The sequence below is a fragment of the Orcinus orca genome, chromosome 6 (genome assembly GCF_937001465.1).
Source record: "Orcinus orca chromosome 6, mOrcOrc1.1, whole genome shotgun sequence".
Lineage (NCBI taxonomy): Eukaryota > Metazoa > Chordata > Mammalia > Artiodactyla > Delphinidae > Orcinus > Orcinus orca.
Genome location: NC_064564.1, coordinates 113,070,457 through 113,095,604, shown reverse-complemented (window position 1 = coordinate 113,095,604; position 25,148 = coordinate 113,070,457). Strand labels below are relative to the sequence as shown.

Sequence of the window (25,148 nt, the reverse complement as noted above, 5' to 3'; positions counted from 1 at the left end):
ATTACGTCTGCAAAAACCCTACTTCCAAATCAAGCAACGTCTGAGCTTCCCGGTGGACAAGAATTTTGGGGAGACACTGTTGAACCCAGCACAAGTGGTATATGCGTTTCACGCAAGGGCACACTTCTGTGTCTCCCTACAGCCTCTGAATGCCAGAGCCCCCTGGCACGTTCCCCAGGCTGCTTCATACAGTGCCCCACCAGCCAGTGGCACCAAGGGCTGTCAGTGGGGGGATGGGGACGGGGGTGTCGAGTTATTTAATGAACATTTCATTGAGCACTCTGTGCACTGGGCACTGCTAGAGGTACAACTGCAGACACATTCCCTGTTCCCAGAAAGCGGATAAAGAATGTCCAGGGGGGCCCTCCAGCATCTCTACGTCAGAAGGATGGGCAGGAACCAAATCTGAGGCTGGGGAGGGGCACCCAGTGAAGTGAAGAGAGGCACAGTGGTGTCTGGAGGTGCTTCAAGCAGGAGACAAGGGGTCAGCTCGGCTCGACATGGGCTGAATCAGGTGAGGGCTGAGGAAGGACCAGACTCACTATCCCCTGGGGCACTGGAGACCTGTCAGAGCACCCCAAATACAATGACCATCCATTCTAAAGAGGGAGTGCGTCCAGAAGCCCAGAGCGGGTAGCTACTCTGAGGGGTAGCTTTCTCATGTTCTCTCATGAGAAAAAGGGATTTGTATTCTAACATGTAAACAGCCCCATGCCGCCCAAGCCCAGGTCAGGAAAACCACGGCTCCATCATCAGCTCTGAAACAACTTTATTAGAAGGCTGTTTTAAATGACAACTTCCAATTCTTTCTTAATTTGCTTTGTCACCAATTCCAGTTATAACTCTATTTATATATAACAATAAATCTTGCATTGATCTTTGCATCCTATTTAAATTGTCCTCATCAGGCCGTTCTGGTGAATGGAAGTGTGGCTGTGCAGTTGCACGCTGACCAGCATTACTGAGCAGGGGTAGCGGGGGGCCCAGGACAGAGGGAGCCCGCTTCACAGGTACGGGTGGGGAGCCGGCCGCCCTCTCCTCTGGCCCCCACCCCAAACTCACAGTGATAGGCACCTCACTGCCTTGTCTTTCAAAAACGGTGAATAAAGAAATCCCTCCCAGTCTAAGAAATGATTTGGACTTCCATCCTGAACAGGGTTGAGATTTCCCCCCCTCTTCCTGGCCCCTGATCAAACCCTCAGATCCTAAGGCTTCCTAGGTGCTGGCCCTGCCCTGACCCGCCGAAGGACCGTCTCTCCGTGATCAGGGCCCTTCTGCCTTCTTGCCTTTCTTCTGTCGCCAGTTCCGAAAGAAATTTCTTTGGACAGACATGGTGCAGCAGCGAGAAGGGTCACTGCCACGGCCCCCTCCTTCCTCTTCCCACCCCACCTCACAGGTGTTGGGAAGGTGCAGTCAACCAGGAACATAAATATGAATAAAAAATGAACTTGAAAATGACAGGCTATTAATTAAACACATCTATAAAAATAGTTAGGACATAACTCTGTTCAAATAAATACAAAATAAATAGGCTCCCAGCAGTGTGATACGTTGCGTCAGTGGAATGTGAGGCTGGTCCCACTTTGCCCCAGTTGGGATTGGACACGAATCCCCGGGGCGTCAGAAACAGACTTTAACACGGTCGGCCGAGCCACTGGCTCTCTTTGTCTTCTCCCTGGAAGAGCAGAACTTGTACATTTGTCCGGCTTGTCTTTCTGAACAAAACCCTTTTTCCAACAATACATAATTAAGGCCTTGATCACCTTTTCCTTCTCTCACCAGGGCGTGCAGACTCAGGGCAGAAACTGCCCTTCCTGCTTCAACACAATGCCCACTGCCCTCATGCCAGCGGGAAGGGAGAGGGAGTTAGTTCTGAGCTGGTGCCAGTCCTGCCAGGGGCCGGGGCCCGCTCGGAGCCCCACGAGCCCCCCAGCAGCAGGGAGCAGAGGCCCTCTGGGTCCCAGGACCCATGAAGCCATGCGCCAGGACGCCAGGCAGCCTTGCCCTCGTCACGCACACGGGCATCCAGGTGCCCGTCTGCGGAGCAGCTCAGAAGCCAGACTCCTCCCTCTTCCCTGCCAGTGGCTGCGCTGCCGGTTGGGAAGTCGGCCTTAGGTCAGGTAGAACCACCCTTCCCCACGGACTGGGCGGAGAGGAGCAGCGTGGCGGGGGGAGTGGGCTGCGGGCCCTCCTCCTACCATTTAAAACAGCAGCAAGGAAGGAAGCAAGGTGGGCCCGGGGAGGACGCTCAGCAGGCCCGAAGGCGCCCCGCGCCAATGGTCTGGCTGCGAGGACGCGATGGAAGAACTAAGCCAGCCTCCCAGCCCAGCTATTCGGCAGGCAGCACAGGAAATGTCCTGTCCCCACGCACGCGAGCCTGTGTCCTGCTGAGCCCTGGACCCTCAGGAACACCCACAGGTCTTCCCTGGAATGGACCCGAGGGTCAGCCAGGGTCAGCAGGACAGACCCAGCGGGCCTGCCGGCTCTGCCCCCACCCCTGCAGGTGCGTCCCAGGGTCTTCACAGCTTGGCTTAAGTCAGCTTAGTGTTGGCACATTCACAGAATGAGATGGCTCCACATCCCGGGGCTGCAGGCCCAGGATCAGCGAGTCCGCGGGCAGGCTGGCCTCCCTCCCGTCACCGCGACTGCACACCCAGGGTGATCTTCAGGTTCTCGTACACCACGTAGCTGATGCTCACGGCCGGAATCACCTTCATGAAGTTGGGGGCCAGCCCCCGGTACAGGCCGAAGGCCCCCTCGGTCCGCAGGATCTGTCTGAAGAGGCTGCTCATGGTCACCTCCGGGGCGCCCTCAATGGAGGCTGCAGGGAGCGAGGTCGCCCGTCAGGGGCCTTTCGCCGGCCCCTCCCTACGTCCCAACCTGCCCGGGGAGACGGGCCCCTGGGGACTGACTGGCCTAAGACCAGCCTTACCTTGGGCCTGCATCCGGGTCCTGACCAGGGCCAGTGGGTAGCTGGCCAGCTGGCCACAGGTGCTGGACATGGTGCCACAGGCCAGGAGCACAAACACGCCGGGGTCTGCACTGTTCACTGCATAGCGCTGCAGCCAGGCATTCTTGAGTGTCTGAAAGGGCAGAGGGGGGAGGGGATGAGCCAAAGGGCCTGCAGGCCCCAGGAAGAAAGGGCTTGTGAGGCAGTGAGAGACTGGGGCGCTGAGGGGACAGTTACCGGATCCACACAGGAGGCGTTGCCCCATCACATGGGATCCGCGAGGCCACTGTAACCTGATTCACTTGGCCTGGGCCAGCCTGGGGCTGGCTGGGCTCCCGGCCTGCCTGACCTTTGTTTCTGCTGTCACTGGGGATTTCTGGATAGGATGGGGATGCCGCAGGGGCAGCCCCTCCCTTCCCTCCCCCGAGAGCCGGACTCCTGTGCTCCGGAGTCTGCTGGGGGCCCAGGAAGTCCCCAGGGCATCGTGCTCTGTAGATCTGCCTGCCAAGCCCCTGGGGGTACAGAACCTGGGGGCTGCCAGGGGCAGGCAGTGTGACAGGACACCCCTGCAATGGACAGGTGAGTCTGGAAGGAGACAAAGGGGGGGTGGAGGGGTGACACATGGCCAGGAGGGGGTTTCTGAATCTCTCCTGCTGCTCAAGGGGGCCTGAGTCCTCTAGGTCCTCACCTCGTAGACGGCCAGGTCTATCCCAGCGTAGGGGATGATCCCCAGCATGTTGGGAACATAGCCTTTGTAGAAGGCGGCCATGCCCTCTCTGGCCAGGATCTTCCTGGCGCAGTCCAGCATGCCCGAGTACTGGCCTGTTTTGCGCAGGGCCATCCGGGTCTTCAGGACCTGCAGAGCCCAACGGAAGTGACGGAAGTGTGAGCCCGGCCCACTCCGCACCCTCACCTCCACGCACACGGCCCGCCCCAGGACCACCGTGGCCCTCACCTCCATCGGGTAGATGCTGCTCTGGGCGATGGCCCCTGCCAAGGACCCTGCCACAAGCCTCTCGTGAATCCTCAGAGTCTCCTGGTCACTCCCAACGAGACGCTTGATCTGGAACAGGGAGCAAACAGACTGATACCCCCCAGAGACCAGCATACCTGCTCCTGCCCCGCCCTTCCTCCCGGGGCCTGTCAACTTTAGCCAAGACCTGGTGTCCCTGGCACTTTTGATGCTGCCCAGAAATGGAAGGAACTGGCCCCCCGTGAAACTGGTTGCTGGCAGAGCTGGGGTCAGGCTCAGGCCTTCCCACCCCCCACCTAGCCCTGCTGTCCCTCAGGTACAAGGACAGGTTCCAGGTTCCAGGGAATCAACAGGGCAGGTCCAGGGCAGGGACCTCATTCCAGGGGAAGCTCAGGAAGCAGCTGCTGATGGGCGACTCTCCCCGGGGAGCTGGGTCCTCACCTGTTCATAGGCCATGAACTTGATGGCCGACTCGGGGGCAATTTTGAGGACGTTGATGCCATTGCCGCGCCAGAGTGATTTGGCCCCTCCTTCTCGAATCATCTGGGTGAAGCCACCCACGATGCACATGTTGTTGCTGCGGGAGGCGTGGACCTGGCGGGGGGAGGACAAGCGGTCAGAAGGAGCTCAGCGGCCACAGGGCCACCGCTGCCTGACAAAGAGCCGAGATCGACGGCAGGCAGGCTCCGCCCTCGTGGCACTCTGAGGCCAGCTCGGTACCCTGAGAGTCTAATGTGGCTGCTCTACGTCCCACTAGATTCTGCTGTGCACCTGCTGGTGCCAACCCCATGCTAAACACCTCCACAAGGACTGCTTTAAAAAAAGTTGAGCTTTTTGGACTTCCCTGGTGGCCAAGGTAGGGGCCATGGGTTCCAGCCCTGGTCCGGGAAGATCCCACATGCCACGGAGCAACTAAGCCCGTGAGCCACAACTACTGAGCCTGTGTGCTACAACTACTGAAGCCCGCACGCCTAGAGCACGGGCTCCGCAACAAGAGAAGCCACCGCAATGAGAAGCCCGCGCACCGCAACGAAGAGTAGCCCCCACTCACTGCAACTAGAGAAAGCCCGCGCGCAGCAACGAAGACCCAACGCAGCCAAAAAATAAATTAAAAAAAAAAATTGAGCTTTTTATTATGGAAAATTTTCAAACATATATAAAAGTATAGAGGATTACATAATGAGCTTCCATGAACCCATAATGAGCTTCAACCATCATCAAACCAGCCAACTGATGCCCCCCACCCCCTCCCCCTGCTCCCCCTCCCCCACCCCCATTAATTTAAAGCACCTCCCTGGCATTTCATCATTTCACCCAAGGACAGCTTTTAATCTCTACAGCATTCCTGGGGATTTGGCTAAGAAAAACATACTGATGAGGCAATTTGTTCGAACCCCTTAGTTTCCAGAGCAGTAGAAGTCCTGGGGCTGAAGTGACTCGCCTGAGGTCACCCAGCTGGGACAGTGGGACCCCGGGTCGGGTCCCAGGCCCAGGGCTCCTCTCCCTGAACCACTCGCCTCCCTGATTCAGCACCAGAAGGGAGTTCTCATTCTTCCATCCATAGACCTCAAACCGAGGCAGGCCCAGGAGGCGCTGAGGGGGTAAGGAAAGGATGACACCTTTTCTGAGCAGGGTTCCTGGCACGAAAAGTGCCAGAACGCAAGTCAGGGGACAAGGGGGTGACTGGCCACTGTCCAAAAGACACTGGAGTCCACTGGTGTGTCCTCAGGCAGCTCGATTTCACAACCTTGCTCCCGACTTGGGTTCAGCATGAGCTGAACCTGCCCTGTGGACGTGGAGCTGGGTGCCCAGCCAAGGGAACGGTGTCCAGGCCAGGTGAGGATCTGTTCGCACTACCCCCCACGTGGTGGCCTATGTAAGATGCGCCTAAGGAAACAGGTTCCTGCCACACCCCAGTTCTCACTGGGGTCATCTGCCTCCGGTATGGCCCTGTAATGTGACTCCTGGCTTAAGGGCCTCAGATAAAATTAGATCAGGCCACCTAGGCCAGGATCTAATGTGCAAAAGGCCACCTAGGCCAAGATCTAATGTCATCCTTGTCTGAGCAATAATTCCAATCTGATTTACTGGGTTAGGAAAGTATGGGCCCAAAGCAGGGCCCCAGATAAGGGAGGGGAAACCAACCCACCAAAGAAACCCAAGGTGGAAACCAGGTGGCTTGGGGCCTGTTTTCCTGCGTACCTGCATGAGCACCTTGAGTCTGTCCAGGGGGGCCGTGCAGGTTCTCGATACGGCCCCCGCCCCACCGCCAGCCACCAGGTGTCTCCACCACATCCCCGTCTGCCTCTCCTCCACCGTGAACTCATCGGGGACCGTCAGATTCTCACCCACATCAAAGATCTGTGAGGAAGACCAACAACGATAAATCTAGCAGGCTCCCGACGCTTGTGGCAGAACTGCCGGCAGACAGCTAGGTCCACAGCCTTCTGCCGCCTAGAATGGACCCCCTACCCCTTCGCTATGTGGAGGCAGCAAAGCTCTGAGCTGTCTGTGGCTTTGGAGAGGCCCAAGTTAGAACTGAGAGCACAGCTGGAAGAACGCAGGTAGAAAACCATGCGGACAGCCCTTCGGGACACTGCCAGGGGCTCCTGCAAGAACAGCTGACAAAGGCACTGCAGCTGAGGATCACCAGGTTGGCTGTACTGGAAGGATCAAGTCAGGGATAAAAATTCTTCTGAAACCTGATGTGTAACCAGATCACGTTGGCAGAACATTATGCAAGACTTCTGCAAACACAAGAGGTTGTGCTGCCTGTGCAATGCCCTCTCTCCCAGGCGGCCTCCCGGCTCGGCAGGCAGAGCCAGCTCTGCTCCAACCTTGGGGCTGCAGGCCAGACCCACGGGGCCGCGGCTCCTACCCGCAGAGCATTCACCTAATTTCAGCCAACGAAGATGCCAGGCGTCCCCTGAGGGCACCTCGGGAGACAGAGGAGGACCTGTGGCCTCCTCTTCTGGAGTCGACGGTCCAGGATGGATAAGACTGCCACCAGGGGATACTCAGCAAGGACCAGCAGAAAGAGACGCTCATGCGTGAAGGGGGCTCGCGGGCGAGGGGTCAATGGGGCCACTACCAGTGAGGGTGCAGAGCTCTGTGTGTTTCTGACCGGGGGTGAAAGAGCAGTGGGGAGGTATTCTTTTGCCATAGAGAGAAATGACACAAAAAATGGGGTGGCCGGGGGGAGAAACTGAACAGCTCTGCTACTGGATCTCTGCAGAGCGGCCCTCAGGAGGCTTTGGAAGAACAAGGAGGCTCAGGGAGAGGGTGCTTACAGTGGACCCTGAAGAACAGGCAGCACGTGGGGACAGGAGGGCATTGTTTCTAGCAGAGGGAGCCCCGTGTTTGGGGCATGGGCGGGCCGTTCAGGTTGGCCGGCATGAGGGAGATGGAGGGAGCATGTGGAAGGCTGGCAGAGAAGCAGACAGCCCCACCACTGAAGGCGAGGTGGGCTGGGAACCCCCACCAGGATGGGGGCTGATGCTGGGCGAAGGGGACCCTATGAACGGACGAGGGAGAAACCACCTTCCGGCCCCGGGAGCGCGGGGCTCACCGTAGAGTGCTTCCAGTACAGGATGATCTCAGGGATGTTCTCCACGGGATGCAGGAGGTGATAGTCTCGCCACTCGTTCCAGTCGATGGTCATTGTGCCATTCTTGTCCATGCTGCAAGACAAATATGTGGGTCGCCCAACTGTCAACAGGCCCCATCTGTCAGCCGCACTTCCCACCTCCAGGGGAGCCGAGGGCAGGCGCGTGGCCACCAGGAAACCACAGAAGGCGCCTCTGCCCCGGAGGAGAAAAGGCCAGGTGGCTCCACATCCCACCTGGTCCAAAAACGGGATCTGATGGCCCACGAGAACCCCGTCCTGATCAGGCACAGAGGTCAAGGAGGGAGGCGGTCCCGCGAGTGACACGGATACTTACTAGGTGACAGGGCCCCAGAAGTGGCCCGTTCGTATTCTGACAGACAGACAAAGGAAGATGCAGAGGAGAGAGGAGAAACAACACAAATAAGTGCTCTGAGCGGAGGTTAGTGACGCAAGCACATGCCACGGCACAGCACGAGGACGCGCCCTCCACGCGGAGGGGAGCAAGGGCCAGAGGCTGCCGTCCCTGGCCAGCCGGCTTCGGGCCCCTGGGACTTGGGGAGGCTCCGGAGGACAGGAAGTGGCTCTGGGGCTGTTCTGTGCGAGTTCCCAGCACAGCAATGATGCCAGTCCCCAGGACCACCCCTGGCCTGCGGGATGCCTTTCGGGGCAGCACATCTGAGCGTTGTGTTAAGAGGAAGTTCCCCACAGTGGAGGGCGGCCACGTGAGCCCTGCCCCTGAACGACCGGGCAGAGAAGGGTGTTCCTCACTGGCCTTTCACCTACTAAAATCCCCCACTAGTCTTCTCTCTCAGCGGGTGGCTGGCGCTCAGGCACTCTGCCAGGTGATCTGTGATTCCACCACCGGAGCTGACCAGGAACCCGGGGAGCAGCTGGTCTCTGGGAGGGGTTACTTATTCATCCCTTCCAACCACCAGAAGCCAAAGTTCACGGAAACAGGGTCAATACAGTGAACGGCACGAGGGAGTGAGTCCAAGAAACCTTCTTTCGTCACACTTTTGTTCAACCAAACGCAGGGGCGGCTACGCACTCACCTCTTGAGGATTTTTTCTGCCTGCTGTTCAGATATCTTGACTCCCAGGTCCCGCAGGGACTGCATGATCTCCTGCGCGTCGATCCGTCCTGGAACAACAAAGGCCGTGAGCCGGAAGCCAGCCCTGCGGAGAGGCCCAGGACCGCTGGGCCCGCCGCTGGCCCCCGGGGGCAATGCTCACCATCATTCTTCTTGTCCAAGCTCTTGAATACCAGCCTCAGTTTCTTCTCATGGTCTTGGAGATAATGGACAAACTCTTCAAAGTCTAGCTGCCCATCGAGGTCTTTGTCGCCAGCTTGTACAATTTTCTATAAAACAAAAGTAAGGTTTTGTCCTTCAGCTTTTCGGGTCCCTCGTGGTGTCCCGTTCCCAGGAAACAATTGCTCAACTGTGAACAGAGGTGGCCCCATGATCCGAGACACTTCCCCTCTTCCACTCCCAGGGCCACCACCTGGATCCCCTAGGGCCGGCCAGAACCCAGCCAAGGGCCCACCGTGTTTCCCTCATGAGAAAGAGGAAAAAGAGGCCGCAAGAGGAGCCCTTCTGACAGAGGCCGGCAGCGGTGGGCTTGGCACTTCCACCAGGCCAGCTGCCCGGCTCCCCTGCAGCTCTGTCCCTGGTGCCAGGCCTCAGCCCCACATGCTCTCTGCCCAAATGTGGGGTGGCCCTGGAGCTCCAGATTCCCTCAGAAACTCTGCAGCTTGCTCTTTTTATCCCTAAAAGTGGCACTGGCCCAAGAACAATTGGGGGCGACCAGGGTAAAGGTACAGGGCAGAGCTGGCCCCTGCCAATGGCTGCTTGGCAGAAATACTGCCAGAGAGAACTCTGGAGGACGGAGAAGTGGTAAGAGCAATGGGAACTGTTCTTGGGCCTGTGCGTGATGGCGCTGCCTGTCTCTGATCTCAGGGGAGCCAGGTGCTATAACCAACCTCAGCTCCCTTAACCAGGCACTGAAAAGCTGGGCAGCTCCACTTAGGAATAGTTCAGTGACCCAAGGAAGCTTTAAAAGACCCTTTCCTGGGCAGTGAGGTTCCAAAAACCTGCGCCTGCCCTTAGACACGAGCTCTGTTCAGCAGCTGCCGTCCGTTTTCGATGCTCAGCAACTGGAACTTTTCCACAAAAGCACAAGCACTTGGTCTGTGCCCGGGGTCCTGCTAAATGCTTTTCCTCTAGTAACCCGCTGAATCCTCGCAAACAGGCCTGGGAGGTGGGTACTATCATTTCCCCCATTTTCCAGAGAAGGAAACAGAAGCTCACAGAGGTTTAGTAATTTATCCAAGGTCGCACAGTTAGGGAAGTCGGTGGGCAGGATTCAAGCCAGCCCTGATGGACTCCAGAGCCACCTCTGTATAGCGTCTGCTGCCATTCTAAAGGTTAATCTCAAGCAGGTGGGGAACATACATGAGTCACTCCAACCCAGCAACACCCCAAAACTAGGACCAAAAACCTCCTAAGGAAAATGGTTAGAGTCTCCCTGCGTTGCCCAATTCTCTCAGCAAGAAATACAGTCACTCTCCACAAACCAGTGTGGGTTTCAAAGTCTTCTGAGCCAGTGGGTTTGGAAATTGATGGGCCATTGGCTAGCTGGTCCTCTCCAGATACTGTGTCACCTAACATGATCCAAAGAACAGCTCAGGGAGGGTGTGGCTGGAATGGGAGACACAGGCTGGCACGTGTTCTGTCAGCTGTCTGGAGTTACGTTAACTTCCTGCAGACGTTTGTGCTCTCCACCAAAATGCAGATTACATATAGGTTAAGCACCCTAAATTTATGAGAGGAGGGGAAATAGAATCTGCACGTCACTTAGAGAGGAGGCGAATGCTAGGCACGAAGCTCGTTGGTATCTGGGTTGCTCTGGCACCAACGCGATCCATGTGCCTTGTTGGGTGGGTGCCCGTGACACAGACAACTCAAGGACATGCTCATGCAGCTGATTTCAAAATATTCTAAGTCGTTGCTTCCACCTCAGTCCGGTCTCCTTCCTAGGATATGCAAATCACCACCCCCTGCACACCATCTGACCCGTCACTGCCATCGTGAGCACTGGGGGATAGCACAGGATCTGATTAACGGAGAAGTTGGGGTGTCCCTTTAGGAGGCAGGCGACCCCCTCAGACTCTGTAGCTGTTTCCCCATATTTAAATTAGTAATGATTTCTGCTGCCTCCTGCTCCAAAGAGACGCCTAGGAAGGTCCCCTCACCCCTGCCCGTTGGTTTGTTTCACCCAGGGCACAGCCCTGTCACCTCCAGCCTCCGCAGCCACAGTTCCAACTCCTGGGTCTCCAATGAGGGGCCTCTCCCCTCCCCTCCTGCCCCCCAGCTCAGATAAAGCAGCTAGACTGTGCCCCTGCACTTCCTGGCCCTGCACTGCTTAGAACCCCGCCCTCCGCAAGAAAATTCCTTTCCGTCTCCCACAAGTGCCTTCCCTATAATTCCAGCCTTCCTTGGAAGTCACATGAGAGCCGGTCACTCCCATGACGTAATAGCCCTTTAGCTGCCTATAGTTACGCGACAGCTGGGGAAAAAACTGGCACGCTTAGAAATGGTGGGGACCTTTGAGGTATGCGGACCCTCTACCAGCTCATCCATTCACTCAGCGAACACTGATGAAACGCCCGCTGCCTTCCACGGTACAGACCTGCTTCCACTGGCGGTAGGTGGAGAACTCCTGGGAGGGGATAAAGACACTGAGTTTGAAGATGGACTTCAGCTCGGCGGGAAGCCCCTTGGACTCGAAGTACTGGAACTCGGTCTGGGCCTCCCCGATGAGGGGCACGTACAGGCACAGGCAGAGCATGCTGGTGGGAGCTGTTTCAGGCGGCGTGGAGGCAGGAGAATGCTGCCCGGCCCAGCACACTTGCACAAGGTATGCTGGGGCGCAGCTGTCATTGGCTGCCTCCACCCTGTCCTTTCACTTAATTGAAAAAAGTCTGCTCACTGTACCTCCCGCCCACAGCCAATGAGCACAGAGCCCGGCAAGGAGGCGTGCGTGGCCGAGTGCAGAGGGATAAAGATCAGGACTGACGTCACCTGCTCCCCAGTTAACCCTTCGGAGACGGGCAGAGCACTCTGCCCTGCCCTGGGATCTGCCCCAGAAACCTTCACCCTCTGGCTGCCAATCCCTCCAAACAAACAGCCTTTGGCCTGTTTTTCCACAAGGTCCCCAAACGCGTCACACAATACAGTGGTTTCTCTCCTTGGTAAATCATTCCCAGCAGAAAAATAAGTGGGTGGAGGTAGAGAATGAATCAATGCTCACCTGAAACGGCCCCATTTCGCTGTGAGGGTAGAAGTCAGTGGGGGGGAGGGGGAGAAGTCCTGGAAGTAGCCCCCGGTGGGGGTGGGGAGGGGTCTTTCACTTGCAGGGGAGCTGCCCCTCAGCCGGCTGCCTGGGCCACAGGGCTTTCCAGGCACAGCTCTGGCTGGCTCTAGTGACCCTCCCCAGGCCACCCTGCACATGAGCAGCCCCTCCCCTGTAGGCTTTGCCTGGGGACCCCACAAGCACCGAGAGGCTGAAATGATGGGGGCAGGAAGAGGACACTCTAGGCCACAGGTCATGGTGCCGGGGCACTCCTCAGCAGCACCAGTCTGGGGTCAGCCTGGGCCTCACTTAAGATCCACGGATGTGGTCTTCAGAGCCCACATTCATTCAGGACGCTCTAAAGTTCAGTGCAGCAGAGCTTTCTGGTCTACAACTGCGCTGCTCAATACTTTTATTTTATTATGCCACGCCACACAGCATGTGGGATCTCAGTTCCCTGACCAGGGATCGAACCCGCGCCCCCTGAACGGTGGAATCTTGACCCCTAGACTGCCAGGGAAGTCCTCAATTTTAAATAAACGAAAATCCAATGAAACTAAGAGTTCATTTCCTTGGTTGCATGGCCACACATTATTCCCATCATCACAGAAAGTTCTACTGAGCAACACTGCCCTAGAACGTCCCTTTTAGGTGAGGATGAGAGGAAACTTCAGGTCTTGGAGAGTCAGGATCTGATCTTTATTTAAGGGCCACCCTGCCACCTCCACCTCATTCCTTCCCAAGGAAGATGTCAGATTCATGCTGCAGAGGAAGAGCCCACGTCACAGAGATGAAAAAGGAATCCATCTTGCTATGTTCCATCTACAGTGCACCACTTCCTAATATAGACGAAACCTCGCGACCAGGATGGATTAAAAACAGATGGATGTCATTTGGGGATCCACCAAAGTAAAAGGAACTTCTTAAATTCACTAAAAAGCTTTTTGTGGAGAACTTGAAAAAGGTTCTGAAAATAAGATGTTGATGCTTATACACATCATTATGAAACAGATTTTAATAACTTATATGATATTTCAGCCCTTCTAAAAGAGATCTGATGGTGAGTCTGTAAAAACAGGTCTTGGGCTGTTTCCTCCATCCACTAGGGAGGATCCGATGAGGTATCCAGAGGCAGCTCAGGATTATTCAGGCAAATTCCTGCTCAGCCTCCACCTAAATCCATGATACTCAGCTGTCTCTTAAGCTACCCAATCCAGAATGTTCTGCTTTACGGCTATTTTTACGTACATCTTATCTCTACTGCTGGGGTCCTAAAGGCAGGGCCTTTGTACCTCCTTGCCTGGAATGAGCCCTTGCCTTGATCACGGAGGTGCTTGACATAAGCAGTTTCTGAATGAATGAATGAATCGTGCTTGGCAGGCCTCTGAGACCCCAAAAAACAAACACGACCACTCTTGATGAAGACCTTAGGTTTGGTTTCCCGAGTGCCAGCAAATAGAGTCCTCAGGGTATTTTGTCCACCTCAACTCAAAAAGATACTGTATTATTATTTTTATTTTAAAGGAAGTTCACATTTATAAATAAAAGAGCTGAATTTTAAATGCTGATCTTCCTTTTTAAAATTATTCACGATTGCTTCTGAAACGAAAATAAATTACACAGATCTGTTGAAGTGTCTCATTTCAATGACAACTGCAGTGCTTCCAATACAAAATGGCAAATATTTTGACTGAATAAATAAGTTGTTCAACTGGAGATGTTCCTTTCCTACTAAACTATGTTTTTCAAATAATGTTGGTAAACATAATTGTACCATTGAGGGGTTTTTTTTGGTACCACTGAGTTGTATGATGTATTTACAAGACAAATCTGAGAAGAGATTTGAAAACAATACCAAATGAAAGTGAAATCAGCATTCAATATATAAGGAACAATTATTAAAGCATTATCAAACAAGGGCAACTATCTTCTAGAATCAACAGAATGGAATGTCCTTGATTATAACAGAGCTCATTACTCTCCAGACCAATGGTATCACAGGGCCAGGAAATGTTCTCTGAAAAGTTCTGCATGTGCTTGTCAAGATGTTATTTTACAACGCTTACATTAATTCTATTCCAGTGTTAATCTTAAAGGGCTCCAACGTATTTCTATTTTGCAACTGTGTTTGAGTCCAACAGAATGTCTTCATTGGACAAACGTAAACTGGCGTTTGCTTATTTATTTAAACCACCCATCTTCCTGAGTTGCATAGGTCATGCAGAACTCTGTTGTCACACAGAAACCTTTACTTCCCAGTTGAGCCAATCTCCAGGCACCTGGTGTCCAAGGCAAATGCTCTCTCCCTGGAATTACAGACACTGGGCCCCACAGGGGCCCTGGGGTCATCTCTGAATCTCCGAGATGAAGAAACAGACCAGGAGAGGCCACCTGGTTTGCCCGGGCCCCAGAGCCAGCTGGCGGAGGCTCACCAGAGCCTGGCTCCTGTTACAATGGCCACTTAAAACAGCATCCAAGCCTGACACTGCCATAAAGAGATTTTAGAATTCAGCTTCCAAAGAACACTTGTCAGCCTGACCCTGAGAATTACAGTGAGCAGTACCTCACATGGGAAGGCAGCAGATGCGGGGGAGTAATTTTAGCCTTAGCTAAAAAAAAAACCACACAAAAAATGTATCTGTTACAGCTCTGAACACATACGTGAGAAATACAAATAAGGAAGACGAATATGGCAGGGCTCAGGACTTCCCTGGCGGCCCAGCGGATAGGACTCCGCGCTTCCACTGCAGCGGGCACGGGTTCTATCCCTGGCTGGGGAACTGAGATCCCGCATGTCACGTGGCGTGGTCAAAAAAAAAAAAAAGTTCATAAAGCAGGGCTTGTGCTCCGTTCCTGATGTTTCACACCAGCTCCCGGTGCTTCTGGAGGCCCGAGTAAAGTGCTCTCTCCCACTCCTGCCATCGACACGTCTTCTCTGCTATCTTTACCTGTTCTAATTTTGTGACCCAGATCTACTTTTGTTTCCTTTCTTCCAATGTCCATTCCTGTAACAACCAGTACTCAGAAACAATGGCAGCCACTCCAGATGCCTTAGAATTCAGTGGCATTCGATTTCCCTTAATCTGCTAAGTAGCAGTTCCTCTCACAAGCATCTTCTCACCCTCAGATCTGCACATGCCCCCACCCCACCAGCTTTCCTTGTTCTACCACTGTTTCATGCCAAAGATCCCCGTAAATGCCGGAATACCATAAGTAACAACAGGGCAGGTAGAGTACCTCTGGGAGTGTGGCATTAGCTCATACAGTATTTCCACCGCCCCGCCAATGACTCAGACCAAGCCAAAAATATTAATATATTGCCAGCATCCAGCTATTCTAGCCCCACCCACCCGTAAGGCCCTCGAGCCTCATTTGCTGCTGTAGCCGTAGTGTCATTTGATGATCGGGTTGCCATGACAGCCCAGTGGAGCCGGTTTCCAATGAAACCTGCCTGCACTTGGCAATTAGACACACAATGAGCAAAATTCTCTGAGCTTCTGAGAAGACGGCCCCTCAGGATTTGCAAGCTTGAATGCTGCTCAGGGCACCTCCCACTCCAGACTAATGGCTTTCTTCTCCAACTGCAGATCGACTGTAAGACAAAGATAAGGGGGGAACTGGAACAGTTCTGAGAATAAAAGCTGGCCGGAACCTGACTCACCAGCAGACATATTTAAGAGAGAAATGAGAGTCGAACAAAGTAGCGCCCCTGGGAAACTTAGAAGGCTGAGAACCAAAGTGAACGTCTCTACGAGGTTCCCACGAGGCTGTGGCAGCGTCTGCCGGAGAGAAATGGCGAGCCAGGCCCCACCGGCCCACGATCCCAACCTCCAACCCCTACCTTCAAGAGCAGCTGTGCTGGAAAAGGACGCACGCTGCTGAAACATTCTTCCAGTTCTTAATTTGTCTGCCTTTAAAGGGTCCACACCGCCCAGAAGCGCTTTCTTGCTTGTTTCAAACCAAAACCAGCTGACGCACCTCCCTCTTGGGGCTCCCCACACCCCCAGGCAGCTGATCCATCTCCCTTCTGGGGAGAAGTGTCAGTGAGAGGTGTGGGTCTCAGGTTCAGCCCGCCTTGCTCCCGATTCTGTAGGCCAGGAAAGAAGCCGTTCAGAACAGTCCTGATGCCAGGCCAGCCCAGGGGGAGGGCTGACAAGAGCTGCCAGTCGGTGTGAGTCTGGGAAGTGGAGCAGTTAATTATTAAAGTCAAAAGTGGGTGAATTTAAAAGGATCCAGCCAGTCCCTTAAGCCCTTGGCCATAAGGCAAGCAGGTCTGGAGATAAAAGTTCCTCATAATAGATAACGCCACGGCCATTTCCGAGCTCCTGTAAAATGATCAAAAGGTAGAAAGCGACACCTGTCACATCTCAGGCACAGTACAGATGCCGAGACCCCTGTCGCCCCGGATGAGCCCGTCACAGACTAAGGATTCTCCTCAGTGCTTAACCTGAAACCACTGCAAAAGTTGTTACATCAAAAGTCCCTCCCACTTAGCAAAGGAAAAATGAACGTCCATTTCTTAAATGCAGTAGTTCAATTCAGCAGAACCTTTTTTGGACTCTACAGCGTGCCACACACAGGGCAGAATCTCCTTCCTTCTTCCAGTTCATTTTTATCCTGAGAAAGGAGAAAAGATTCAAAATAACCAAGCCTCAGGAGGTGAACAAGGTTCTCCTACCACAGGCAGGAGAAATCACAGCCAAGTAGCCTTTCTGTTCTAAGCCTGAGAACTCGACTGGTCCCATTAAAAACGGCTTTCTTAAGGGAAGATGAGGGCAGTACATGGCAAAGTTCCAGGTAGGCTGAAATGAAATCTCACCTCTACCCCTTCTTAACTGTTTAATCCCGGGCAAATTACTTAACCTTTCTGCACCTCAGTTTCCTCATCTGTGAAATGGGGGGTGCTACCACTTACCCTGGTTCTTGTGAGGATCAGATGACATAAGCCACGCTCAGGGCACGAAATGGACGGAAGGCCCCAGCGCTCAGCAGACCCGCAGACCCGTGAGGAGTGCCGGCCTCCGTGCACTGAGACTCCAGCCTCCACTCTGCCTCATCGCTCCCCTTCTCCCAGAAAGAAAGGCAAGACGGGTCCCCTGCCCACCAAGGCAGAGGGTCTGACCTTTGGGATGCAGGGCAGGCTGGTCCTCCCCAGCTCCCGGCAGCTGGGTTCACCTTGGAAGGTTTGCTCTGTTGCCCGCTGAGCTCCGTCCTCCCTGTGCTGTTTAAACAGGCTAAGACCAAGACACGGTGTAATTGTTTGTCCCTGCCTTTCAAATGGCTTTCTGGGGCCAAAGAGACAAATCCTAAGGTAAATCTTCCATTGCATTCAACCTTCCTTCTTCAAATGGCCGCACTGAAGTGGTCACAATTGGGTAATAAAGCTTTTGCAGTGGCCACAGTAAGATTCTGGACTGGAGCTGGGCTTCTTCATTGTCTAACACTTCTCCCCAGGCCCCCGGTACCAAACGGATTCATTCATAAGTCCTCTCTTCCTCCCCCACACTCCAGCTTTCTCCAGGAAAATGATCCTAGGCTAGCCCCTAACCGAGGAGGTCCTCTCGACATTGCCATTACCTTTGGAAACTGCTCTGCGGGTCCGACCACCAGCAAGATGGTGGGTCTCTTTTCCGTGGCCTCAGCCCTTCCGTCCTGTTTCCCCAAAAAGCTTGGCATCTGGGCTCCCCGCGCCGGAGCCGGGGTGCCTCTGACTTCATTCCCGCTCCCCTCTCTGGAGCCTTGGCACCTGGCCCTGGGGAAGAAGCTAGACAGAAAATGCCACAGCATCTGCAACATCACGGCTTCCTCCCCACGCCGCCGACGGTGACCGTTCACTTTTGAGGAGGGATGTGACCACAATACCAAGGGTCTCTGGCTACACAGCTGCTTGGACGACTAGCCTGGGGAGTTGTAAGGCTGGCAGCTCTGCATGCAGTGGCTGTTTCCTGCCTTCTCAAATTTGCTAGCACTGCTGTCGTGCCTGGCCTGAGAAGCAGCTCACTCTGAAAGCCCCGCCGGGTCGCTGACAACGAGAGAGCAGCTGGAGCTTCTTCAATAAAAACTCACTTTTGCAGGTGGACGGTGATCAAATGCTTGGCTTTTTGAAAAAAGGAAAAAAGCGATAGCCCAACAGACCTCTCCCGGAGGCAGAAGCAACTTCGAGCTCCCAATTATTCAGCTGTCCTCGCTCAATTAATGATCATCACGCAAGTGAGGACCCGAGCATCCAGCCTGCATTCTCACTGCAGCAGGGCGCGGCCAATCACCTCTGCCGACACTACCGAGTTCATTATCCCCACCAGCAACATCCCTCCAATCACAGCCGACCGATTCCCTGCATGCAGCCGGCAGTTCTGCAGGGAGGTGCCCGCGGTAACCTCCAGAGGAGCTTCCAGTCTCACAGAATCCACCTTGAGCTGGCTGGTCCTCAAGAGTCCAACTTCCTTCTCTCCACCTGGCTGCTTCCGGGATGACATTCCCCATCAAGTTTAGCACAATCAAGAGATCCTGGCAACACTTCCTAAGACATCTAGCAACACTTTCCCTTGTTCCATTATCCCATTCTCTGCAACTGTGTGTAACACGAGGCACACCGTATCATAGCCACTTCTCTGTGTCTCGCTCTACAAGATGAACTTCCTGGGGACAGGGACCAAGTCGCAGATCTTTCTACCCCTAGTGCCCAGAACCAGGCACAGATGAAGGCTGTGGGCTGAAATGAGTAAATGATCATGAACAAAAGGGAATTCATCTTTGGTCATTTGTTTCTTAGTTTCCTGGCAGACAAATGCAGTGCCGGGTCATCCCTCACAAAGGTAACCCTTTGATACGGTGTTCACAGCCATTATTTTGAAAACAAACACAGCATGAAAAAAGTTTAATAGACTGTGTTGGGGAGAGTATAGAGAAACATATACCCTCATACGCTGCTATGAGAGTGTAAATCAGTATAATCTCTCTGGAGAGCAATTTAGTCACAGCTACCAACATATCAAAAGCACAAACGCTCTGACACAGCAATTCCACTTTTAGTGATTTATCCTGCAGATATATTTGCACATGTGGGAAATCACATATACAAATGTGATATATATGGGATACATACGTGTGATAAAATATAAGGATATTTTTTGCAGCCTGGTTTACAATAGCACAGGTTTGGAAACAATGTAAAATTCTTTAGAAGGGGAGTACGTCGTAAATTAATGCACAACCACAATGGAGCCCTAGGCAGCTGTCAAAAAGAGGAAGGCAGTTCTACACCTACTATTATGGAATGGCTTGAAAATATCTTGTTAGATGAAAAGAGCAAGGTGCAGAAGAAAGGGGATCGTTTGCTGCCATCTGTTTCTAAGCTTGTGTACGTGAAGAATCTCTCTGGAAAGACGAACTAAAATTGAAGAGACGGTTTGGGGTGGGGTGGGGGGGAACTTGGGGGTTTGAAGGAAGAAAGATAGATGGGAGGTTTATTTTCTTTGAATATCCTCTTATATCTGGTGAAACCAAATCATGTGCATGTATGACCAGGCACACATGTGTGCATACATACGACCGTAATTTAAAAAGAAAACACGACAAGGGAAAGCAAGGCAGCATGCTTGTTTGAAAGCTGAGGAGCCCGCATCAGTTGCCCTCTCACTGGATATACAGAACAACTTTACCTGGAAGCAGCTTTGTGTGTTGATTAAATGTCTAGTCTTTGGAGCCAGACCCCAGGTTCAATCCTGGCCATCACTTACTGGCTGTGTGATCTTGATCAAGTTACTTAACCTCTCTGTGCTTTAATAGCCTCATGTGCAAAATGAGGATAGTAACAGAACCGTATCATTACTTCACAGAGTCGGTTAAAGACTAAATGAAATAATGTACAAAGCTGTTAGAACAGTACATATTAGCTATTTTATCTAGAAAATGATTGTGAGGGACTTCCCCGGTGATCCAGTGGTTAAAACTCCACGCTTCCACTGCAAGGGGCATGGGGTTGATGCCTGGTGGGGAAACCAAGATCCCACATGCTGTGCGGTGCAGCAAAAAAAAAAAAGAAAGAAAAAGAAAAGAAAATGATTGTGAGTTCAGGGTCTTCCCTGGTGGCACGTTGGTTAAGAATCCACCTGCCAATGCAGGGGACATGGGTTCAAGCCCTGGTCCGGGAAGATCCCACATGCCACGGAGCAACTAAGCCAATGTGCCACAACTACTGAGCCTGCGCTCTAGAGCCCGTGAGCCACAACTACTGAGCCTGCGTGCCACAACTACTGAAGCCCGGGCGCCTAAAGCCCATGCTCCACAACAAGAGAAGCCACTGCAATGAGAAGCCTGCACACTGCAACAAAGAGTAGCCCCTGCTTGTAGCAACTAGAGAAAGCCCACGCGCAGCAACAAAGACCCAACACAGCCACGAATAAATAAATAAATAAAAAGAAAATGATTGTGAGTTCATAGAAATAAATAGCTTGAATACTAAAGAAGAGCCAGTCCAGAGCAAAAATCCCTATATAAATAAGTAATCGTTTAGTGAAAATTAATCTTTTTTTAGGCACTGAAAATCTGGTGAGTTGGGGGAGATAGTGATGTTTTAGGCCCCCATCTACAAACATGAGATAAATCCCTTATTGAGGAGGTTACTGGTTTTTCATTTAATGGACTACTCTGTACCACGGAACTGAGTTATGAACTCGGGGGGTGGGGGCGTTCTAGCCAAGATGGAGTTCTAGCCAAGATGGAACCAATTCACCTTTCTGCCTGTAACAACTTAAATTTCTGAAAAAACAAATTAAATTTCTGAAACCCAGTGATAAAAAGGAAAATCTTAAAAGCACCTTAAGAAAAAGACCCATTACAGAAGAACAAAAACAAGAATGACAGGGGGCTTTCCATCAGAAACTGCTAATCCAGAATTTTATACTTAGAAAAATACCTTCCAAAAGGAAGGCAAAACATACGAGAATGATTTTCAAGACACTGGACATTAGGCAACGAAGGGCAGTGATTCCTGAGATTTCTAAACACATGAGCCCCTCAACCGCCCAGGCTTCCTGCCTGGAGTTTCCAGGATATGGCACAGAGAGTGGGTACCCAGCAGAGCCCAGTAGTCTCCCTATGTGGAAGAGAAGGAGCTGGGAGGCCAGGACAGCTAGAGTTTGCAAGACAGAGTACCAGAGAAGACAGAGCTACACAGAGAGCAAGCTCTGGAGCTCTGCTGAGGGCCCCCCAAAATCAGAGCAAGTGAGTATGAGGAAACTGCCTGTGGGTGGGGAAGGAACCAGCCAAAGGCATCACAGGGCTAAGAATAGTTCCTGTTCCCACCAGCTGGAGTGGAAAAACCTCATAATATAGGAAGGTTCCGGAAGGGTACTCAGAGGGTTTTGCCTCAATAGTGGGGCAAAACTGGCCCCAGACTAAATGCTGTTCTTGCCTGACTAACAAAGCTTTAAAAAGCAGGCTCAGGGCTTCCTTGGTGGCTTAGTGGTTAAGAGTCCGCCTGCCGATGCAGGGGACGCGGGTTTGTGCCCCGGTCCGGGAAGATCCCACGTGCCGCGGAGCGGCTGGGCCCATGAGCCATGGCCGCTGAGCCTGCGCGTCCGGAGCCTGTGCTCAGCAACGGGAGAGGCCACAACAGTGAGAGGCCCGCGTACCGTAAAAAAAAAAAAAAAAAAGCAGGCTCGGAAAGGGTCAACCTGTTTCTGAATAACTGCATCCCAGAATAAAGCTCAAGAATATTTATAGGAATACAAAGATATCCAAGATAAAAATCCCATAAAAAATTAACAGCCTAATGCAAAGAAGCAGGAAAAGATGACCCATGATGAGAAGAGAAATCAGTCCATTGAAACTGATCCAGAAGTCACATGTATGACAGAATTAGTACACAAGGATACTGCAAGTCATAACTGTATCCTACGTGCTCAAGAAAGATCAAGAACGTTAAACAGAGACATTGCAGGTACTCTAGAAGAAAACTACAATGTCTGAGACGAAAAACACACTGGATGGTTTTAATAGCAGATTAGACAATGCAGAAGAAAAGATTAATGAACTTGAAGACACAGCAATAGAAACTTTACAAAATGAAACACAGAGAGAAAAAATAAAACAATACAAAAAAATGAAAAATGCATTAGTGAGCTGTGGGAGAACTGCTAATAGACTAATATACACCCAACTGAAGTTCATGGAGGTGGGGACAGAACAAATATTTAAAGAAATAATGGCCAGATTTTTTCCAAATTTATTAAAACCTACAGATCCAAGAAGCTCAGCAAACCCCAAGCATAAAAAACATCAAAACAAAACAAAACAAAACAAAAAACTACACTCAGGCACATCACAGTTAAATTTCTGAAAACCAGTGATATAAAGGAAAATCTTAAAAACACCTTGAGAAAAAGACCCATTACTTACAGAAGAACAAAAACAAGAATGACAGGGGGCTTTCCATCAGAAACTGTTAATCCAGAATTTTATACCTAGAAAAATACCTTCCAAAAGGAAGACAAAATAAACACTTTTCAGACATACAAAAGCTGAAAGAATTTACCACCAGCAGATCTGCATTACAAGAAATGTTAAAGGAATCCTTCAGATAGAGAAAAATGATAACCAGATGAAGAATGGAATGAAAGGAATGAAGAGCACTAGAAATGGTAATTGTGTGGGTAGATAGAAAGAACTTTTTCCTTATTATTTAAATCTCTTTCAAAGATAAGTGACAGTTCGGACTTCCCGGGTGGCGGGTGGCGCAGTGGTTAAGGATCCACCTGCCAATGCAGGGGACATGAGTTCGATCCCTGATCTGGGAAGGTCCCACATGCCATGGAGCAACTAAGCCCATGAGCCACAACTACTGAGCCTGCGCTCTACAGCCCGTGAGCCACAACTACTGAGCCCATGTGCCACAACTACTGAAGTCCGCGTGCCTAGAGCCCATGCTCAAGAAGAAATCAAAAGAGAAATTGGAAAGTATTTTGAATGGTGTGAAACCACAACACAGCAAAACTTGTGGGATGCAGCCAGAGCAGGACTTAGAAGGGAATACCTACATCAGAAAAGAGAGGTATCAAATCAATGACCTCAGTTTCCACCACAAGAAACCAGAAAAGAACAAATTAAACCCAAAGTCAGCAGAAGAAAAGAAATAATAACTAGGCGAGGAAGAGACCAGGCCTTATTTATCCTAAAATCTCCCTTGACCAGCACCTAAGACAGGGATCAATGAAAATCTGTTCAATTTGCATACTTTGCCAATATTTTTATTTTAAAGCACCTTTGATCTCCTTGTGGGTTAATGCAGTACATCTCTTTCCTTACACCACAGCATCGCCTAAACCACCAATATCTGGTAGAGATCATTAGTTTCTTTTGCTATTACTATAATACAATTCCACCTCACTTAACTTTCTTGGGTATGAGGGACCACCCATATCCAGAGACAGGGCTGGCAAGTATAACGCTCCAGTAACTGTAGACTTATAAACGTCCACAGAACCTGGTTAAGCTGAGGGTAATCACCTGCAGAAGCAACCCACTCTTCCAAGAATCTAGAAAATAGAGACTTGGGGATAAAACTGTGTCACAAGATCTCCCGTACTTTTCAGAGAAAACAAATTCTAATGGAATGAACCCCCGGCGGGAACCCATTCCAAATTATCCTGATGAATTGTCCAGGGTATAAAAGCCCCTGGGACATCACACAAAAGGACAACTGCAGATTCCTGAGGGCATCTTATAACAGGGCAGAGAGCTCTCCCCATGTCCCTTGTTTACAAGTTTCACTACCTACTACCCATCTATCTATCTTAGAATTACAATTAGCATTCAGAAGAGATGTTGTCAAAGGGAAGACCACTAAGACTTTCTTTTTTAACTGAAAAATGAAGTCAGATTTTATTTGACAGAGAGTCAAATGGATTTGACTTGAAAATGAAGACTGGCTTGGCCAATAGGTTATATGGAAGGCATTTTCCATAAATTGGATGAGTCAAATCTGCAAAACTCTAAGGTTTTGATCAAAACCCAAACTGACAAACTAAAACATTTAAGGCAGATACACAGTATGCCAGAAATTATATCCTCTGCAGCTATTAAACCTATGACAAAAATGTTTAGATGTCAACTTAACGTGCAACGGGGTACACTGTTTTTTAAAATCCTTTTCGGGGACTTCCCTGATGGTCCAGTAGTTGAGAAACTGCCTTGCTACGCAGGGGACGCGTGTCCGATCCCTGGTCAGGGAACTAAGATCCCACATGCTGTGGGGCAACTAAGCCTGCGAGCCGCAACAAAGATCCTATGTGCCGCAACGAACACTTGATGCAGTCAAATAAATAAATAAATAAATATTTTTTCAAAAAAAGAATGAAATAAAAAATAAAATCCTTTTCGGATGGTACAGGAGCAAAAGAGCTTGAAGGATCTCTTTATACGTTGGTAGTAACGATTTGTTATTTCAAAGGCACCACTGTGGCAGGTGACTATCCTTCTCTGAAATGAATCAACCGGAGAATTTAAACACTTAGATCCTGGGTGCTGTCCTGTGCCGTCCCATGGCAGCAGTGGTTTCAGGGTGTCAGGCAGGACTATTAAACAGCCTCATGCCCTCGACTCAGCCCACAATTAGACAATGAAGAGGAGCCAGGCACCAGCCTCATTTGGCACTGAAGACGACAAAACTGCAGTAATGAAAAAGGTGAAATCCCCTAATCGATTTCCATTTTAGGAAGTAAAACCAGAAAATCTAGCTTTGGCCAAAACTCCCTGAAGGGGACTCCTGTGACTGTGGAAAAGAGAAGTGCCCCACCGAGAAAACAGTCTCTTGGATACTTATTTATTCCTGGTGAAAAGCCAGTCTCCATTGAGGTCCCAAGTTCAAGGTCAATGCCTGCTAACAAAGATGTCTTTTTCTTTTCTCTAAAAGAAAGTTAGGGGCTTCCCTGGTGGTGCAGTGGTTAAGAATCCGCCTGCCAATGCAGGGAACAGAAGTTAGAGCCCTGGTCTGGGAAGATCCCACATGCCGTGGAGCAACTAAGCCCCCGGAGCAACTAAGCCCGTGCGTCACAACTACTGAGCCTGTGCTCTAGAGCCCGCAAGCCACAACTACTGAAGCCTGCGTGCCACAACTACTGAAGCCCATGCGCCTAGAGCCCATGCTCTGCAACAAGAGAAGCCACTGCAATGAGAAGCCCACACACCGCAATGAAGAGTAGCCCCCTGCTCGCCACAACTAGAGAAAGCCTGCATGCAGCAACGAAGACCAAAGGCAGCCAAAAA

The 25,148-nt window shown here is 51.4% G+C and overlaps 1 protein-coding gene across 9 annotated transcripts in view; it reads right to left on the bottom strand.

Annotated features, from left to right (window-relative positions):
- Nucleotides 1-752: 752 nt before the first annotated feature.
- Nucleotides 753-25,148, bottom strand: part of SLC25A25 (solute carrier family 25 member 25) — a 33,135-nt gene continuing 8,739 nt past the window's right edge. Inside the window, exons 2-12 of one of the 9 annotated variants that reach the window (XM_033427114.2) lie at nucleotides 8,763-8,889; nucleotides 8,583-8,670; nucleotides 7,865-7,900; nucleotides 7,492-7,603; nucleotides 6,126-6,284; nucleotides 4,365-4,517; nucleotides 3,906-4,013; nucleotides 3,639-3,806; nucleotides 2,933-3,083; nucleotides 2,712-2,821; nucleotides 753-1,675 (exon numbers count right to left, since the gene is read on the bottom strand). In XM_033427114.2, the coding sequence (XP_033283005.1) occupies nucleotides 1,634-1,675; nucleotides 2,712-2,821; nucleotides 2,933-3,083; nucleotides 3,639-3,806; nucleotides 3,906-4,013; nucleotides 4,365-4,517; nucleotides 6,126-6,284; nucleotides 7,492-7,603; nucleotides 7,865-7,900; nucleotides 8,583-8,670; nucleotides 8,763-8,889 (1,254 nt within the window). In that variant the 3' untranslated portion in view covers nucleotides 753-1,633. Of the gene's footprint in view, nucleotides 2,822-2,932; nucleotides 3,084-3,638; nucleotides 3,807-3,905; nucleotides 4,014-4,364; nucleotides 4,518-6,125; nucleotides 6,285-7,491; nucleotides 7,604-7,864; nucleotides 7,901-8,582; nucleotides 8,671-8,762; nucleotides 8,890-11,219; nucleotides 11,846-15,723; nucleotides 17,404-17,459; nucleotides 18,576-25,148 lie in introns of those variants that run through there. The other 8 variants (XM_004269169.3, XM_049711547.1, XM_033427117.2 and 5 more) reach the window with 8 other exon arrangements.